We start from the raw sequence: 20,356 nt of genomic DNA, 5'->3' as shown, positions 1-20,356 counted from the left end.
CCTTTCAAACCCTGCTGGCCTTCAAAGCTGGGTTCTCTGGGGGCTCCTTCTCCTTTTGCCAGACCCACAGGCTGGGGAGCCTGATGTGGGGCTCAGAATTTTCACTCCTGTGAGAGAACTTCTGTGGTATTATTTTCCAATTTGTGGGTTGCCCACCCAGCAGGTATGGGATTTGATTTTATCGTGTTTCCGCCCGTTCTGCTGTCTCGTTGTCGCTTCTTTGTCTTTAGATGTAGGATATCTTTTTTGGTAGGTTCAAGTGTTTTTTTTTGGTTGATGATTGTTCAGCAGTTAGTTGTGGTTTTGGTGTTTTTGTAAGAAGAAGCGCGCTCATGTTCTTGTACTTCGCCCTCTTGTCTCCACCTCCTCCATTTATTTTATAAAATGATAAAAATTAAGATTCAGATAACAGACTTTTTAAAACTTGTGACATTGATGTGATCAAGTCTCCCCAGTAACCACAGAATTTAGGAATGATGTGATTTTCTGTCTGTGGGCTGGGTTGAAAACGTGTGAGGTAAAAGTGCATACAAAATGTATAGTAAATTCTTGGAACAGCTAGATATTTGCTACGAGGTCTGTGCATACTGCTCTGAGCACATGTCCCTCTGACCCTGAGAGCTGCTTACTCCTTATAGGTTTCCAGTCTATACTTCTCCCTTCTCTGGCACTGAACTGGTTTCAGCCCTTTGTTGTTGCTTAAGAGCAGTGCCTTCTCCAAAAATGAAGCGTTGTGCAAGCAGCCTCCTTTACCTTGAATGGGTCATATTTCCTGAGAGTGTTCTGTTCCTTCTTTTCCCTGAGCAACACCTGGAACTTAATTTTACTGGGTTTATTGACCTGTCTTGGTGGAGGTGGTGAGTATAATACCTGAAAAGGAGAAGAAGGAGGGAATACTTTTCCTTCACTTGTCGAAGGGTCTTCTCTACCTGTTTCTTTTGAATGAGTTGTCTTTTTCCGCTCAGGCAGACTGCCATTGTTGTGTTTGTAGAGAGGAAAGTATGAATGCTGATGCTATAGACCCCTCAGGTGGAGGTTGATAGGGAAAGATTTCCAGAAACAGTGGTTGGTGGGGGAGTACCTACCTTGATAGAGTAGACGTTTCTCAAAAGTTCCCTGTAAATTGAATTTTAATAAATTGTTTACAGTGCACTCTCCTTCTCATATTTTAAAAATAAATCCTGTGATGAATAATTTTACAGATTATATTCCTCCCTTGTTACAAGGTTAATTAAAAATATTTTATTCAGGCATATCTGTTTTATGAAATGTGATATTGTTAAACTAAAAGTAGTCTCCTCCTTCTTCTCATTTTCTTTTCTCTATTGTACTTAAAGCTGACTTTTGTACAGGCACAAACTAAAGGGATTGTAACCTACTGGTAGATAAATACCTGTGGAAAGGTATGGCATATTTAATTCAGATATAAGGAGAAGAATTAGGAGGTTTTGTTAAAAGGAAAAATCAAACTAAAAACCGAAGGGTAATGATGATCATAGCTATTGACCACTTACGTGGCAGATGTTATGCTAAGTGCTTTAATAAGACAGCTACATTTTAGGTGCCACCATTATCCCCATTTTACAGAAGAGGAAATGGAAATTTTGAGAAGTTTAATAATTTGCCCAAGTTCACATGCATAAGCAAATTATTTAAACAGAGTTGAGATTAAACCCAGTTTGTCTGCTGCCATTAGAGCTTTAGGTGATAAGAAAACCTTCAAGTGTTGGTCAGAGTCACCTGGCACCTTAACCATTCCAGGTGGTAAGAAACTCATTGGCACCTCATGATTGTTTCTAAAGAAGAAGGTTTGGAGTTCTTTTCAAGCCAGGGAATACCTGACTTTGGGGGCGGGGTGGGAATCTGAGAAACCATCAACTTGTAATAAAATCAGTTTCATTAGTGAGGTGATTCGCTTGCAGTGGAAGAGGAAAGTTGGCAAGAAATAGTCATAGAAAGCCTTTTCTTTTTCTAGAGAAACTAAAGACATAGGTTGCTGAAATACCTGGAACAAGGAGCATATTAGTAAATACTCGTTGGATGAGTGGACAAACATAAAGAAGTTTCAGGGTCAAACTATCTCAAACTTTAGTATCAAGAATTGTGCTGTATTCTCTCCTCTATTTGTTGAAAGAAAAATTTATATATATATATATATATATATGTTTATATTTTTATAAATGTTATAAAATCATGCCTTTAGGGATTACGTATGTATCCTTAGTGTGTCACAGTCCACCTAGAGTAATTTTACTACATATAAAATGTAAGAGCTTTGTAACAGTGTGGTGCATTTATTCTCACATTCTTTGTGCTGTTATTGTCATATTGCATCTACTTACACAGTAAACTCTGTAGAACAGTGTTTTATCTAAATGGCATCCATTTACAGTGTTTTTTGTTTTTTGGCTGCGTTGGGTCTTCAGTGCTACACGCGGGCTTTCTCTAGTTGTGGCAAGCTGGGGCTACCTTTCGTTGTGGTGCGTGGGCTTCTCTCTCTGGTGGCTTCTCTTGTTGCAGAGCACAGGCTCTAGGCACACAGGTTTCAGTAGTTGTGACGTGTGGGCCCAGTAGTTATGGAGTGCAGGCTCAGTAGTTGTGGCACACGGGCTTAGCTGCTCTGCAGCATGTGGGATCTTCCTGGAGCAGGGATCGACCCCATGTTCCCTGCATTGGCAGGAGGATTCTTAACCACTGTGCCACCAGGGAAGTCCCACAGTGTTCTTTATTCTTCCTGTATGGTACAGTTTCTACCTAGTGACATTTCCCGTCAGCCTGAAGAACTTCCTTAAGCTTTTCTTGTAGTGAGGGCTCCTGTAGATGGATTCTGTTTTTATTTAATTAAAAGCTAAGTTTGCCTCTATTTTTGAAGGCTAATGTTGCTGGCATTTCTGGGATGACTCCCCCTGCGGGGCTCCCCACCCCCCACTTTGAAGTTCCCTGTCTTATGTTCCTCTTGAAGTTCTCCATTGTTTTTGATAAAAAGTTAGCTATCATACGTGTTGTTGCTTCCCTTTATGTAATGTGTCATTTTCCTCTGGCTGCTTTAAAGATTTCTTTGTTTTTTAGCAGTTTGATTATGATATGCTTAGGTATAGTTTTCTTTATTTTGCCATGTTCCATTGGACGTCTTAGATCTGTAGCTTTGTTTTTGTCCAGATTGGGAAATTTGGGGCCATTATTTCTTTCTGCCCCGTTTACTCTCTTTTATCCTTTTGTGTCCACAATTATATGTATGTTAGATTGCTTAGATTGTTACACAGGTCACCAAGTTCACTGTGACCCTCTATTTTGCCATCTCTAATCTGTGTTTTGTTTACACAGTGGATTTCGATTTAAAATACTGTAAAGTTCTAGAACTTACATTATTGGTTTCACTACTGTCTTGAGATTCCTCAGGTTGTAATTATAATGACTATATTCTCCTGTAAGTCAGCTGGGTAGTTAAGTGTGGTGCCACTTACTCTGTTAGGGCCCTCATCCTCTTTTTTTATTTTTCTGTAGGAAATACTTTGCATTGAATATTTGCATAATTCCTACATTATTAGTATATATCCTTATCTTTCAGGCAAAATTTCTTTCTCTTAATAGAAGGGTGTTTTGTGTTGTAACTTGTGTTTATTGAAAAAGTAGCAGCAGGATCCCTGTACACTCATTTATTTATTATTAATTTATTAACTCTTAAGTGTCGACCATCCTAGCATATGACCTCTGTCCTTGTGGAGATAGATAATAGTTCTCTACCTAAACTGTCTTTCCTAGTTGTAGATTTACACAACTTGACTAGTTTCTTTTCTGGCTTTCATTTGACTGAAAGACTACTTCCTTTGTTAGAGGACAGAAGTTGACTTTCCAGGCCATGACTTTTTAGAGTTAGATTTTTAAATCAGCTTTAAAGATATGAAGCCCAGTGTTTTGTTGCAGCCGTCAAACATATGATTTAATGTAAAATATTCATTTTGTGGTATTGTTTCAATCACCATTACTCATTTATTTATAAAGCATTTCTCCATGAAATATTTATATTAAGTGAAATAAGCGTATTGTTCAGTTACATAAAATTAACCATCACAAGGAGCTATTTCTAATAAGTCATCTCACAAACTGTTAAATAATTCTATTTATAGTCATTATAAAATCAGAGACATTTTGTTTTGAAAGTTATAAATTTTCAAGTCATCTACATAACTTTAAGGTTTTTATTTCATCATCTGTACAATAAGGAAATTGGAGTAGGTGATCTTTTGAGATCCATTCCAGAGTCAGCAATGTGTATCTGATTCTAAAGCAAACATTTAGAGGTAAATTATTTTTTTTAATAACAGTCATATGTTGCTGCTACACTTCGTTTTCTTTAATGTGATAAATTTTCCACAGTGTATGACTTTGACTTTTTGATTATAAATTACATGTTTTTGGCTGAATCTCTCCACCAAAACCGTAAGAGTTTTGAGTATTTTCTTGAGTTACCACATTGGTAGAAATCATTGCAATTGTTATGCTTTCCAGGGTCTAATCAATCTAATTTCTTTGGAAAGCCAATATAAGCAGACTGCTTATTCGTACAGGTATTAGAAACAGACTTTTGGTTTCACTGTTGGCCTTCCCACTTTCTAGTCATTTGAACTTGGCTAAACTACTTAGCTTCTCTAAACTTCTCTTCCTTCATCTGTTTAAAAATAAATAAATAAATAAAGGAGTTCTAATACCGCCTACCACAGAGTTATTGTGATGACTAGATGAGATAATGAACATAGCCTTTCCAAAGTAAGCAGTAAATGTTTGCTACTATAAAAGTTTTAGGGGGTAGGCTAAACTACATTATCAAAGAAAGTTCAAAACATAGTGGCTGGAAAAAGGCAGAACTTTATCCACCCTCAAGTCCAGGTTGATAGGTTAGCTTTGTTCCCTGATGTCACTCAGGGACTCCGATTCCTTCCACCCAGCCTGGCATAATATCCTCTTCTATATGGTCAAGACTGTTCACTACCCCTTCTTTCCCCCACTCAGCAGGAAGTGGGGAAGGAAGGAAGTCCAGAGCAAGTGCTTTCCCTTTAGACCAGTGAATTACAAGTTGTACATAACCTCTCCTGCTCACCCCATTGGTGAGAACAGCTAAAAGCTGTAACAGAATCTGGGAAGTGTAGTCTTTTTTTCTGACAGCCATGGACACAATTAAAATCTATTACTCTGGAAGAAATGGACAAATTAAGCCATAGCTGCTCCTACTACTGTTACTACTAGTACCAATACTGTTACAGCAGAATTATGTCATATATCTATTTACCTTCTACAGCTTCACTTACGTGTACTAGGGCGGATATGGGGAGAGTGGAGAGATGAGACTGAATGTTTGAAATGTGAGTGGTCCGGTGCTGAATATGATTCTTGTGTTTAAAACAATATGCAAACCAATAATTTCATCTGATGGTCAGTTGGAGAAATCTGGTCCAACATTTAGAAAAAACAGGCTGAGCTGCTCTTACTGATGTGTGCTGGTCTCTTGTAGGTACTTTCCTATGAGATATTCAAGGGTAATTTCAGCTATTCCTGACTTTTGCCTTACTACCTCTCTTCAGAGCTTATCATATAGGCAAGATTCAACCACCACTGTAGTGTTAAATTGGTGTATACTTGCAAAAACTTCTGTTACTCAACTTTTTAACTCACTGGCTTACTCACCAGTAGTGGCATATCGAGCAGAGAGTCATTCAGTTAGAAATTTATAGAAGTTGAATCCCTTGTAGCGAGGTTATAGAAAGTTGATGTTCTAGTTTTGAGAAAGTGAACACCTCTGTTAAAAGAAATGGAGGAAAAACTGTCAGGGTGTCTTTTATATCTTTTATTTCATACCTTCATAAGGTGCTAATGGAGTTTTTATTTTGAAGCAAATAGTACAACAGATCATTTTTTTATTCAGAAGGAATTTAGCTTTCTCTCCCCATAGGTGTACTTTATTTTAAGCAATCCCAACCAGTTAAAAATAATTTTTCAGTAAAAATAAATTAGGGTAAATGCATTTAGTCTAATTATTGCTTCACAGAAATGGTCACAAATGATCTTTTCTTTTGTAAGCTTCTCCTGTTCCTTAAAATGATTTCATTGGCAAGATTTTTCTTATCTTACTATTTTTAACTGGCACATTTTCTGTTAAATGAGGTACCACAATAAAATCATTTAGAATCTTAGGTGAGACTTTGAGGTCACCTAGTCTAACTTATCTGTGTGTCTGAGAATCCTTTCCTGAAGTCTGCAAAGTACTTCTACTCTGCAATTCAGTCTCCCCTGGAACATTTTTGTAATGAGGAGTACATATCCTTGTTCATTTAACTTTTGAATGGTTCTCTTCAGCATAATCAATACTGTCAGGTCAAACTTTGCTTGTGCCCAGAGCAGTTTTTCCTTCTGAAAGTTCTGAGTCTTTCCAACAGTGTTTGTTAGCTAATTACTGAGATTATTAGAACTACTTGGAGTTCTGTCCTTTCACCATAAATCATGTCGTAGGAATCCAGCAGTCATTTTCTAACTCCCCATCTAGGACACATGTCTCTTCCACAGCTTGCTGATTCCATTCCCATCCTAGAACACAACAGGTGTTCAACAAACATAGATTACTGAATATAATTTCCGTCTAGACTGCTCCTCTTAAGAAAGGGGGTCTCAGTCTTTGATGAATGATTTGGGATTGATGAATGACTTGGGATTGCACGTCTTTAAATAGCTAAGGATTTGAGGAGCCGGACCTTAAGCTTAGTCTGAAAAGCCAAGGCAGACTTGGAGATGAGGAACGTCATAGATCTTCCTTACATCAGACTAAGTAAAGATCCACTGGAGTAATAAATAGGAACATGGGGCATGATGGCAAAACTGATTGTCTGTGATCATGAGGGGACCCATTCATCTTTGTTTTCATACACACTTGGAGGTAGTAAATAGTGGTATATAAAAGATCCTCAGAAATTAACTTCTGTGTTTCTAATTCTAGGCGAGATCTTTGACCAGTTAAGTAAAAGTCATGAGAATTATCACTCTTGGTTCAGTTTAAGACATAAAATTTTATAAGATTTGTTTCTTACTGCTAAAACTGTTATTTTCTGTACTAGAAACAAACAACAAATATGAGGAATATGAGAATAGTGTCTTTTTTTTTTAAACAGTTTTTGATCTGGAATATTTGAATTCTGGAGTTCTTTATAGGCATTACAACTTTATTTCTATAGTGTATTTGTTATTCTGCTTTTGCAGGAGCTGTAAATAACGTTGACTGGGTATGTCTTATCTGGTATTAAAAATGATTAATGTGAACTAGAGATCTAGGCTGCCCAGAAGATTATATATAACTTGCAGGCACATTCTGATAGAGTGCTGGATGGCAGGGAGGAGAATACTTCATGATATGCTCCTCTACAGTCTAGGATTTTTTTTTTTTGACATTCACTATAACGAAAGGCTAACGATTGTTTTGGGATTCATAGGAAACATGTATTAGAAATTACACATGTAAGGTGAGAGTTGGTGTTTGTTTGGGAATTATAGGCTTAAGGTTTTTAACTGTTTTCTATAGTACAACATACAATTAGTAGTCAGCTGCCTCTTTCTACCAGTTAAAGGAAGGGTTCCTTGCATTTCAGTTCTTTGCAAAATCTGAAAAGTATATCATATTTGGAATGCAGAGTGGGGTTGATCTAAACTAACCTTGGATGGTGACTTCAGACATGTCATCTGGGCCAAGACATTTAATTCAGTGATCCACTTTGGTAGTTGACAGCCCTTTACACTTTAAGTGGAAAAATGGTTATTTCTTGCTGTGGGTCCAAGTCTAGAGGGCTCCTCCCTGATCCTCTCCATCCTGAACTCTCTTCTACATTGGAACTTAAGTTCCCAGACTTTGGAGTGAGGGGGGGGATTATAACTATTTGAGTGGTTATGGACGCTTTTGAAAATTTGACGAAAACCGCAGGCATTTTGTAGCTACTTTAGTCCAAATGATCATGTTGTACATCTTAACCCTCTGACTCTGTAATACTGTGGACATAATAACAAACATATCTAACTTGTTTTTAAAGCTAATATTCCTTTTAACTTGTTTTTTTCTTGGTCCTAGTTGAGGTCCTATTGTTCTTTTGTATTATACTTCTTTTAAATATACTGAAAAATTAATAAAACATAAAGGCACTTCGATAAATAATTTTAAAGTGTAACTATCAGCCAAATCAGGAAGTAGGAAGTTGTCAGCAGCCACCGAGCTTCCCAGTCGCGACACCTTCCTATCTAGTAGAAGTAGCTACTGTCCTGACTTGTAAGTTAGTTATTTCCTTGCTTTTCTTTTTAATTTTGCCACTTGTATTTTTACCATCTGTATATTTATCCCTAGAATATCTTAGTTACTGTCTGTTTCAGAAAGATTTATATATGGACACTTGATGTATATATTCTTGTTTGTTTCTTTTTCTCTCAACATTATGCTTGTATGTTGTCCATGTTGCTGTAGCTGTCCACAGTTCATTTGTTTTCATTGTTGTATCATATTCCATTGCATAACTGTACCACAGTTTCTTTGCTATACTTTGATCAAAGCTTTCATAATATTGCCAGAGAACTTTCGATTTTCTTGTCTTTTATGTGCTGTGGACCAGTTTTCTCTCCATTAGTCAAATATTTATTAACTAGTAAATTTGTTACATGTAAATTATTCAGAAATTTAAGTGGGCATTGAAATCAGTATTAATATGTTATTGTCCTTTCAAGAACTTCAGTCTGTAATTTATTTTCTTCTAAATATTTCATATATACTTTATGCCTGGCCATCAGAAAAGTTAATTAAGCAAATTTGGCAAATAAAATATTTGATCTTCTATGTGTCAAGCACTGTTGTAGGTACTGGGGCTGCAGCACTTTAGTAAATGTACATTCTTTGTATATTTAAAAAACAGATATGTGTATTTGTTTAAAAAAATCTTAGTACAGAAAGGTATAAAATGAAAAATTTGACTCTGTTCCCTCAGTCCTATGTTCAGTATTAAATTTCTTGACTATTCTTTTTATTAAAAAATTTAAAAATCCTTATATATGTATAACCTGAAAAAATTACACAGTGGAAACTTTTTGTATGCCTTTTGTACTTTTTCTTTTTGTCTTAATAATCCATCTTGAAGATTTCAATGAAAGTTAGCATTTTTAAATTAGGGAACTGCCAGAAACTTGAAACAGTGCCTTCATGTTCTTCCAGATTAACTTCTTTTTCTTAAATAACATGCTTTTGACTTATTAGAAATCAGATTTATTTATAGGACATGATAAAATTTACCTATGGAAAATCATAACTTTAAACTGTTAAATATCTGTATTGCTTTTTCTGTAGGCATTGCTGGAGACCGTGTTTGGTGTAAAAGTGATTATAACAGGTGATGCATTTGTTCCTGGAGAAAGAAGTGTCATTATCATGAATCATCGGACAAGAATGGACTGGATGTTCCTGTGGAATTGTCTGATGAGATACAGCTACCTCAGATTAGAGAAAATTTGCCTCAAAGCCACTCTCAAATGTGTTCCAGGATTTGGTAGGCTATTCACAAATTATTATAAGTTGTTCGTTTATTTTATATGTGATGTACTCACTCTAAAACTACAGAATAACTTACTAAACTCCACTTAAGTATTAAAGCCTTTTCCACTTTTTTCCCTCCTTAGCCAAAAACAATCACCAGGTTTTTTTTTTTTTCCTTAGGGGATTATAGATTATTTTAATCCTTTTTCGGAAACATCTTACCTTGAAAGAGAATAAACTATTCACAAGGAAGTAGATATGGTCCCAGAAGGACCAAACATTTGAAGAATATGAATTAATAGTTCAGTAACTTTTTATTACATGTCATACTTGTGGTGATTTAGACCAGAAAGTGGTCTGTGCTGATAAGGTACTTGAAAGGAACTGATTCATTCACATTCATCTAATAAATAGTAATTGAATAACCATTGGTTCCAAGCGTTATACCAGGTGCCGGGGTTTTCTGAACTTACTTACCTAATCCATCACTTTTTTTTTTTTTTAAAGGCTTTTCACTGTCCTTGTTGTATACTATAATATTAAATGTTTATTTTCCATAGTTAGGAAAGCAGCATGTTCACTGAGTGGTGGATAAGTAGGGATATGTCAACATTGCATGTTAAATCTTAATTGATCTCCACTCTGTAATATGAAGTAGGGGTGAGGAACAGACTAAAAATATATTCAAACCAGTTATTCACATGAGTGGATGAAGCGCCCACTATACTCCCTGACAGCCTCATCCATTAAATCTGTACTTCTTTGGTTTCCTATGTAATATTTCTTATTTGAATTCTTTGCTCTCTAAACCACATGCCTCTCAGTGTACTGAAATTGTGTAGGATTTGTGAGGGCAAAGGGCAGGCATTGTCCTCAGGATAGACTAGTAAGAAGCACTGCATGTTTGTGTTTTAGTTGCCTTCATGCTAATAGTTTTATCTTTCTCTTTGTCACTTGCACAGTATTGTGCTCTCAGGATAGTCAGATTCCTTAAATGGCAACTGACTTTCCCTAGAGCAAACATCCCCCTAGAACCAGCAGGAAGCTGCAAGGCATTTTATGACCTAGCCCCAGAATTCATATAGCATCACATCTACAGTACATTATTGGTGGAAGCCATCACTGTCCTCATGGAGTCTAGGGGAGGCAGCATAGACTTCACCTCTTGATGGCAGAAATGTCAAAGATATTATAGTATTTTAAAAACTGCCACATTCCTAAAAAGACTGATCAAAAAATGATAATGTCTTGTTTATCATTCCTGATCCTACATAAAATAAACAGAATATTAAGAACATTATGTGAACGAGCTTGAAAATATATATGAAATCAACAAATTACAACTGACAAAATCTGATAATAATGAAAACAAATGAAAAAGAAAATTAAAACAGCTTCGTGTCTAATAAAGAGAGAGATTGAATCCATAATTAAGAGCCTTCTTACAATGGTTTTTGGAGGACGATGGCAGCTGCCTGACCTTCCTCATCTTTAAAAAAACAAAAAAACATCCAATCAACCAGCAGAGGAAGTAAAACCACATATCACTCATCTCTTCAGCATGACCAGGAGACAAGGCATTTAGAAGGTTCTGGTATTAAGTAGAGAAGTCTAAAAGAGTTCTTTCTACCCTCCCATCATTGCAAACCTGTGGGTTCTGAGAGTGGGTAGAGACTTAAGAGTAGAGAGGCATGGAAAACTTAGAGGAAGCACAGACAAAAGCATCTCCAGAAAAATTAAAGTCCAACACTAAATGCCAAAATAGTGAACACAGGTCTGGACATAGTAGTTCACAGCACAAGATATAAGGAAGTGATTAGAAAGACAGTGGGACCTGAAGATGCCTCAGAGAAGTATTGCTTCTGAGGGAGAATCAGATATATAGAGAAGGGCTAGCTTCCCTTAGAAGTGTGGTAGTGAAGGAAAACAAGGAAATTAAAAATCCTGCAGGAATGAAAAGAGAAGCAAGAAATAACAGTCTTTGCTTACCACACCCCCAAAATTATACAGCAAAACCCAATAACCATAAAAGGTTTTTAAATTCATAAAAGAAACTTAAGTGGAGGACAGAACTGAAAAACCGAAAAGCCAAAAAATGTACACCATAACACAACACTCCAAACTGAATGGATTATCATTAACTAAGCATTTGGGGATATTAAAAAAAAAAAGATACTTTCGAGTGAGAAATACAATGAACAGTAATAGACAAGAAAACAAGGAGAAATATAAGTCAGTTGAATTCAAGGAAAAAAAAGAACAAAAAGGCAAAATCATGTCAGAAATGAAGAGTGAATTATGAAATATCCAAGAGGAAAATAATAGAGTAAAACAAAAAGAGCAATACAAGAAAACAGAAAATGACTCAACAGTGAAAAGCTGAAAGCATTTCCTCTAAGATGAAGAACAGGACAAGGATGTCTACTCTCAGCCACTTTTTTTTGTTGGCCATGCCATGCAGCTCGTGGGATCTTAGTTCCCTGGCCAGGGATTGAACCTTGGCCACAGCAGTGACAGCACCGAGTCCTAACCCCTGGACCACCATGGAATTCCCACACTCTTGCCACTTTTATTCAACATAGTCTTGGAAGTCCTAGCCACAGCAATCAGAGAAGAAAAAGGAATAAAAGAAATAAAAGAAATCCAGATTGGAAAAGAAGAAGTAAGACTGTTTGCAGAAGTAGTCACTGTTTGCAGATGACATGGTACTATACATAGAGAATCCTAAAGCTGCTACCAGAATCAAGTGTCAAAATGACTATTCTACCCAAGGCAATCTACAGATTCAGTGCAATCCCTATTAAATTATCAATGGCATTTTCCACAGAACTAGAACAAAAAAATTTTTTAATTTGTATGGAATACAAATTAAAATACAAAAGACCTCGAATAGCCAAAGCAATCCTGAGAAAGAAAAACAGAGATGGAGGAACCATGCTCCCTGACCCTAGACCATACTACAAAGCTCCAGTCATCAAAACAGTATGGTACTGGCACAAAAACAGATATACACATCAATGGAACACGATGGAAAGCCCAGAAATAAACCCACACATACATATGGTCAATTAATCTATGACAAAGGAGGCAAGACTATACAATGAAGAAAAGTCAGTTTCTTCAATAAGTGGTGCTGGTAAAACTGGACAACTACATGTAAAAGAATGAAACTAGAACATTCTCTAATGCTAGACACAAAAATAAACTCAAAATGAATCAAAGACCTAAATAGAAGATGTGATACTATGAAACTCTTAGAGGAAAACATAGGAAGAACACTCTTTGACATAAAACACAGCAAGGTCTTTTTCAATCCATCTGCTAGGGTAATGGAAATAAAAACAAAAATAAACTAATGAGACCTAATTAAACTCAAAAGCTTTTTCACAGCAGAGGAAACCATAAGTGAAACAAAAAGAAACCCCACAGAATGGGAGAAAATATTTGCAAACAATGCGACCGACAAGGGATTAATCTCCAAAATTTACAAGCAGCTCATGCAGCTCAATATTGATAAAACAAACAACCCAATCACAAAATGGGCAGAAGACCTAAATAAATATTTCTCCAAAGAAGACATACACATGGCCAAAAGGCACATGAAAAGATGCCCAACATCACTAATTATTAGAGAAATGCAAATCAAAACTACAATGAGATATCACATCACACCGATCAGAATGGCCATCATCAAAAAGTCTACAAACAATAAATGATGGAGAGGCTGTGGAGAAAAGGGAATCCTCCTACACTGTTGGTGGGAGTGTAAATTGGTACATCCACTATGGAGAAAACAGTAAAAATAGAACTGCCATATCATCCAGCAATCCCACTCCTGGGCATATATCCAGAGAAAACCATAATCTGAAAAGATACAGGCACCTCAGTGTTCATAGTAGTTCACCTCAGTGTTCAACGTAAATGTCCATTGATAAAGAAGATGTGGTACATACATACAATGGAATATTACTCAGCCATAAAAAAGAATGAAACAATGCCATTTGCAACAACATGGATGGACCTAGAGATCATCATACTGAGTGAAGTAAGTCAGACAGAGAAAGACGAATATCATATGATATCATTTACATGTGGAATCTTAAAAAATTATACAAATGAAGTTATTTACAAACCAGAAACGGACTTACAGATGTCGAAAACAAACTTAAGGTTAGCAAAGGGGGGATGGGGAGGGATAAATCAGGAGCTTGTGATTAGCACACACAAACTACTATATATAAGATAGATAACCAACAAGGACCTACTGTATAGCACAGAGAACTATACTCAATATTTTATAATAACCTGTAAGGGAAAAGAATCTGAAAAAGAATGAACATATGTATATGTATAACTAAATCACTTTGCTGCACACTTGAACCTAGCACAACATTGCAAATCGACTATACTCCAACACAATTTTAAAAAAAACAAAAGAAAATAGAGAATGAAAAGGAGAAAAAAAAATTGTCAGAGAGAAAGTAGTTGAAATGGAACCTAGTTAGAGGAGTTCTAACATCTGTATAATTGGAGCCTCTAAAAAAGACAGTCAAAACAATGTAACTTAAATATTACAAGGGTGATATTTAAAAGTACGACCCAAGAAGAATCTTGGGTGTAAAAGACGACTGAGAATTCCCTGGGTGGCGCACTGGTTAAGAATCCACCTGCCAATACAGGGGACATGGGTTTGAGCCCTGGTCCAGGAAGATCCCGCATGCTGAGGAGCAACCAAGCCCTTGCACCACAACTACTGAGCCTGCACTCTAGAGCCCGTGAGCCACAACTACCGAGCCTGCGCTCTAGAGCCCATGAGCCACAACTACTGAGCCCGTGCACCACAACTACTGAAGGCCACCCACCTAGAGCCCGTGCTTCGCTACAACCCACCGCAGTGAGAAGCCCACACACCGCGATGAAGAGTAGCCCCCACTTGCTGCAACTAGAGAAAGCCTGTGCACAGCAACGAAGACCCAACACAGCCAAAAGTAAATAAATAAAAATAAATTTATTTTAAAAATAAATAAATAAATAAATAAAAGACAACTGGAGGACTTCCCTGGTAGCACACTGGTTAAGAATCTGCCTGCCCCTGCAGGGGACACGTGTTCGATCCCTGGTCTGGGAAGATCCCACATGCCGTGGAGCAACTAAGCCTATGAGCCACAACTCCTGAAACTGCGTGCCAAAACTACTGAAGCCCACATGCCTAGAGCCCATGCTCCACAACAAGAGAAGCCACTGCAGTGAGAAGCCCGTGCACTGCAACAGAGTAGCCCCCACTCGCCGCAACTAGAGAAAGCCCGCGCTCATCAACAAAGACCCAACACAGCCAAAAATAAATGAATAAATTATTTTTTAAAAAATAGTTCATAAAAAAAAAAAGATGACTGGAAAGGCAATTCCAACATGAAGGTATGAGGAGCTCTGTAGACCCACTTCCCAGGAAAACTGGTGAAAATTCTGGTGAAGTAACAGCCATTTAAAGTCTCCAGAAATGGTCCGAAGGACATACAGCAAATGAAGAAACATTTATTCAAGAAAATTTATACCAAGACTCATCGAGAACAATGATAATCTGTGGTATTTGAAACAAGACACACTTGTTTCCTCCCACCTTCCTGTTCAGCCAGACAGAAACTGTGCTCCAGACTAGTGCAGCCAGGAACACAGGGCAACCCACAATCAGGAGGAATCTGACAACTCTGAGCATCTCCCTCAGGAGTGGAGGTTTTGAACCCCACATCTAGTAGCACCCCAACTTTTAACACCTGCACCTGAGAGATGAGCCTTCAAAACATCTAGCTTTGAAAGCCAGTGGAGACCCATAGGATATAGCAAACTGAGAAATAGTTTTTAAAGGGCCCCGCACACTTCTGTGGCTATACTCCGGGACCCAGTGCAGAGGCAGCTGAATGAAAATCCCCCAGTCTTTCTGTGAAAGACGGCTATTTGCTTATATTCCTTGCTGTGGTCGGAGGGGCAGGCTTCTAATTAAACACACATCTAAGGGCAGACTGTAACCTAGAAACCTTGGGGGTGGGGATATCACTCTCCCTCTGGCCCACCTCTGGTCACCAGTGTCTCCAAGAAAGGAGCTTGTATACTTGTCTGGCACTCTGACTTTTGTGGCTGTCACCCAGAAAACACATCCCTTGATAACCTGGCTCTTGTAGCCAGTGGGCTTGTGTTTGGGGGGAGGGGGGAGGTCAATGGGACAGTAGCAAATAAAGAAAGAATTCTTAGAGCCAACCATTACTCTAGAGCTTATTTAGCATGGAGGGAGGAGACATAAAAGCCCATCTCCAAGTCTTCTCCTGAAAGAACTATATTTACGTACTTTAAAAGCAGCTGCCTGAGGGTTTGACTTCCAATTGGCCTGAATCAAGGTGCTGAGATCCTCCCCCGACACTGGCATATCCATCCTCAACTACTGGGAGCCACTAAAAATAAAGTAGGCTGCTCAGACAATCACAAAGGTTTAAGAGACAGCCAAGAACTAGAGCAGGGTTGAATGATAAGGTTCATCTCCTATAGGAGGACTCTCCTACAAGCCTGGGAGAGCTGGGTATTATATCTAATGCATAGAAACCAACACAGAGAGTCAAGGGAAATTAAGAAACACAGGAATATATTCCAAATTACGGAACAAGATATAACTTTAGGGAAAGATGTTAATGAACTGGAGACAGGTAATTAACCTGGTGGTAAAGAGGTCAAAATTACAGTCCTAAAGATGCTCATTGGGCTCAGGAGAACAATGCATGAGAAGTTTAACAAAGAGATAGAATATATAAGAAGTCACAGAGCTGAAGAATACAATAACGGAACTGAAAACAGAGGGTTTAATGGTTTAAGCAGTAGAAAAGGGTCAGTGAACTTGAAGACAGGTCAGTAGAACATAACCAATCAAAGCAGCAAACATAAAAACTGGAAAACATTGACGATACGGGAATTATGGGACAACATCAAGTGGTCCTGCATTTACATTATAGAGGCCCCAGAAGAAGAGAAAAAGAAAGGGGCAGAAAACTTATTTGAAGACACAACGGCTGAAAGTACCTCAGCCTGGGGAAGGAAACAGATATCCAGATCCAGGAAGCCCAGAGAATTCCAAATAAGATGAACTTAAAGAGCCTCACACCAAGACACATAATTAACTCATTATTGACAGGGGATTTTTGCAAAAATTAATGCCTGTGGCCAGTGATTTCTATTTTGGTCAGCCAAAAATTAATTGTTATTTCACTAACACTTTGTGGGTTATTACATTCAATAGTTACACCTGACACACCTGTAAAGTCTTCTAATTTTCATGAAATGTCTTCAATCCACTCTTCTATAGAAGCAAAGGAGAATTCTCCAGCAATGAGTTTCATTTTCACTTTCTGTATCAGAATCAATCACTAAGGTTTTTTTGTCTTTTTGTTGGTCTGATATTCACATCATCTGAATCAGAATATTCTGAAGAACTGTCTTCTGAGACACTAGTGTATATGTCACTCAGACAATCAGAGAAAGTATCTGCATAGAATTCACCGAAAAATTCTTCTCCACTCAGAATTTTGCGATAAGTCATTTTTGAAAATTTTACGTTTATAATATACACAAGGTTGGAACAAAAACCTAACGGAGCAAAATGTGAATGATATTGACAGTCACAAGTTGTATAATGAACCCTTGATCAATTTTAAGCTCTAACAACTTTGCACAGTGATGTTAATTGTATCACTCTCTAAAAACATACTGATACATCTCCTTTCAATAACATTCAGGTAACAAAAGATGTATTAATATGTCTCCAGTCAATAATGTGTTAAAGTGTCAAAATTTAAAGATATGAAGAGCATTTTCAAAGCAGTAAAAGGAAAACAACTTGTTACATACAATGGAACCCCATAAGATTATCAGCATATTTTTCAGAAGAACCTTTGCAGACCAGACGGGAGTAGCATGCTATATTCAAAGTGCTGAAAGAAAAAAACTGCCAGTCAAGAAAACTGTATCTGGCAAAGTTGTCCTTCAGAGTTGAAGGAGAGAGAGAGGTCTGTGGACAAGCAAAAGCTCAAGGAGTCCATCTCCTCTAGAATGGCCTTACAAAGAAATGTTAAAGGGACTTCTTTAAGCTGAAAAGAAAAGGTGCTAATTAGAACTGGGAAACATGAACATATAAATATCCTTGGTAAATATAAATATATAGTAAAATTCAGAATAATGTTGTAAAGGTTGTGGGTTAATCACTTCTAAAGCTAGAATAAAGTTTAAAAGACAAAAGTATTAAAAATAACTATAGCTACAATAATTTTTAAGGGATACAGAAGATAAAAAGCTGTAAACTGTGACCTCAAAAACATAACATGGTGGGGGAGTAGTAAAAATGTACAGCCTTAGAATGTGTCTCAACTTAAGTTGTTATCAACTTAAAACAACTGTTATACATTATTTTATGTCTCATGGTAACCACAAAGGAAAAAACTGTAGCAGATGCACAAATGATAGAGAAAAAGGAATCTAAGCCCACCACTACAGAAAATCACAAAGGAAGAGAGCAAGAGAGGAAGAAAGGAACAAAGGAATTACAAAACAGCCACAAAACAATTAGCCAAATGGCAGTAAGTACATAGCTATCAATAATTACTTTAAATGTAAATGGATTAAATACTTCAATTGGAAGACAAAAGTGGCTGATGGATTAAAAATAAACAAGACCTATCTTTATGGTGTCTATAAGAGACCTACCTCAGGTCTAAGGACACACACAGACTGAAAGTGAAGGGGTGGAAAAAGATATTCCATGCAAATGGAAACCAAAAGAAAGCTGAGTTAGCTGTACTTCATATCAGACAAAATAGATTTTAAGACAAAGTCTGTGATAAAAGACAAAGAAGGTCATTATATAATGATGAAGGGGTCAATCCAACAAGAGTATATAACATATGTAAATATTTATGCACCTAATAAAGGAGCACCTAAATACATAAATGTTAACAAACCTAAAGGGAGAATAGCAATTCAGTAATAGTAGAGGACTTTAATATCCATTTTCATCAATAGATGATTATCCAGACAGAAAATCAATAAGGAAACATTGGCCTTAAGTCCAGTTGGTCTGACATATAGTTTAACATATAGAACACTGTATCCCAAAGCAACAAAATGCACATTTTTCTCAGGCTCACATGGAATATTCTCCAGGATAGATCATATGTTAGGCCTCAAAACAAGTTTTATTACATTTAAGAAGGTTGAAATCATGTCAAGGAATCTTTTCCGATCACAACGTTATGAAACTAGAAATCAGTTACAAGAAAAAAAAACTGGAAAACTCAAGTATGCGGAGGCTAAATAACATACTACTGAACAACCAGTGGGTCAAAGAAGAAATCAAAAGAGAAATCAAAAAATACCTTGAAACAGATGGAAATGGAAATACAACACACCAAAACTCAGGAGATGCAGCGAAAGTAATTCTAAAAGGGGACTTCAATAAACAGCCTATCTTTATACATCAAGGAACTAGAAAAAGAAGACTAAATAAGGCCCAAAGTTAGAAGGAAGGAAATAAATGAAAGAGAAATTGAAAAGACAGTAGGAAAGATCAGTGAAACTAAGTTGGTTTTTTGACGAGATAAAGGAAACTGACAAAGCTTTAGCTAGATTCACCAAGAAAAAAAGAGAGGACACAAATAAAGCAGAAATGAAAGGGTAGATGTACAACTGATACCACAGAAATATGAAGAATCATGGGAGATTGCTATGAACAATTATATGCCAGTAAATTGGACAACCTGAAAGAAATGGATAAATTCCTAGAAACATATGACCTAGGAATCATGAAGAAATAGAAAGTCTGAACAGACCCATTACTAGTAAGGAGATTGAATCAGTAATCATAAAACCCCCAACAAACAAAAGTCCAAAACCAGATGGCTTCAGTGGTGAATTGTACCCAGCATTTAAAGAACTAACACTAATCCTTCTCAATCTCTTCCCAAAAATAGAAGATGGGACTTCCCTGGTAATCCAGTGGTTAAGACTCTGTGTTTCCAATGCAGGGGCACAGGTTCGATCCCTGGTCAGGGAACTAAGATCCCACATGCCACTCAGTGCAGCCAAGAAAAGAAGAAGGAAACATAGAAGAGAAGGGAACACTTCGAAAGTCATTTTATGAGGCCAGCATTACCCCAATACCAAAACCAAACAAAGATGCCACAAGAAAATTAGAGGCCAATATCTCTGATGAACATAGATGTAAAAATCCTCAACAAAATGTTAGCAAACCAAATTCAGCAGTTCACTAAAAAGATAATACACTATGATCAAGTGGGATTTATCCTAGGGATGCAAAAATTGTTCAACATCTGCAAGTCAATCAATGAGATAAAAGGAAGGATAAAAATTATCTGGTCATCTCCATAGATGCAACAACAACAAAGCATTTGACAAAACTTAACATCCATTGATACTAAAACTTCCAGCAAGGTGGGTATGGAGGGAATGTATTTCAATATATCAAAGGCCATATATGAGAGGCCCACAGCTAATATCAGACTTAATGGTGATGGAAAGCTGAAAGCTTCTTTTCTAAGTTCAGGAATAAGACAAGGATGCCCATGCACTCGACTCTTATTCAACATTATATTGGAAGTTCTAGCCAGAGCAATTAGGCAAAATTAGATAGATTGCATACATAGCATCCAAATGGGAAAAAAAGAAGTAAAACCATCACTATTTGCAAATTACATGATATTATATATAGAAAGCTATGAAGACTCCAGCAAAAAACTGTTAGAATAAATGAATTCAGTG

General features: G+C 37.0%; 1 protein-coding gene across 5 annotated transcripts in view; it reads left to right on the top strand.

Moving 5' to 3' along the window:
* LCLAT1 (lysocardiolipin acyltransferase 1) overlaps positions 1–20,356 on the top strand; it is a 263,073-nt gene that overhangs the window by 135,086 nt on the left and 107,631 nt on the right. For all 5 annotated transcript variants that reach the window (XM_022574146.3, XM_089923299.1, XM_089923300.1 and 2 more), the window contains one exon: positions 9,362–9,560. In XM_022574146.3, the coding sequence (XP_022429854.2) occupies positions 9,362–9,560 (199 nt within the window). The remainder of the gene's footprint in view (positions 1–9,361; positions 9,561–20,356) is intronic.

Source organism: Delphinapterus leucas, chromosome 13, assembly GCF_059928025.1.
Source record: "Delphinapterus leucas isolate spDelLeu-1000000601 "Yukka" chromosome 13, BTC_Dleu_Yukka2, whole genome shotgun sequence".
Taxonomy (NCBI): domain Eukaryota; kingdom Metazoa; phylum Chordata; class Mammalia; order Artiodactyla; family Monodontidae; genus Delphinapterus; species Delphinapterus leucas.
This window is presented reverse-complemented; position numbering and strand designations above follow the sequence as displayed.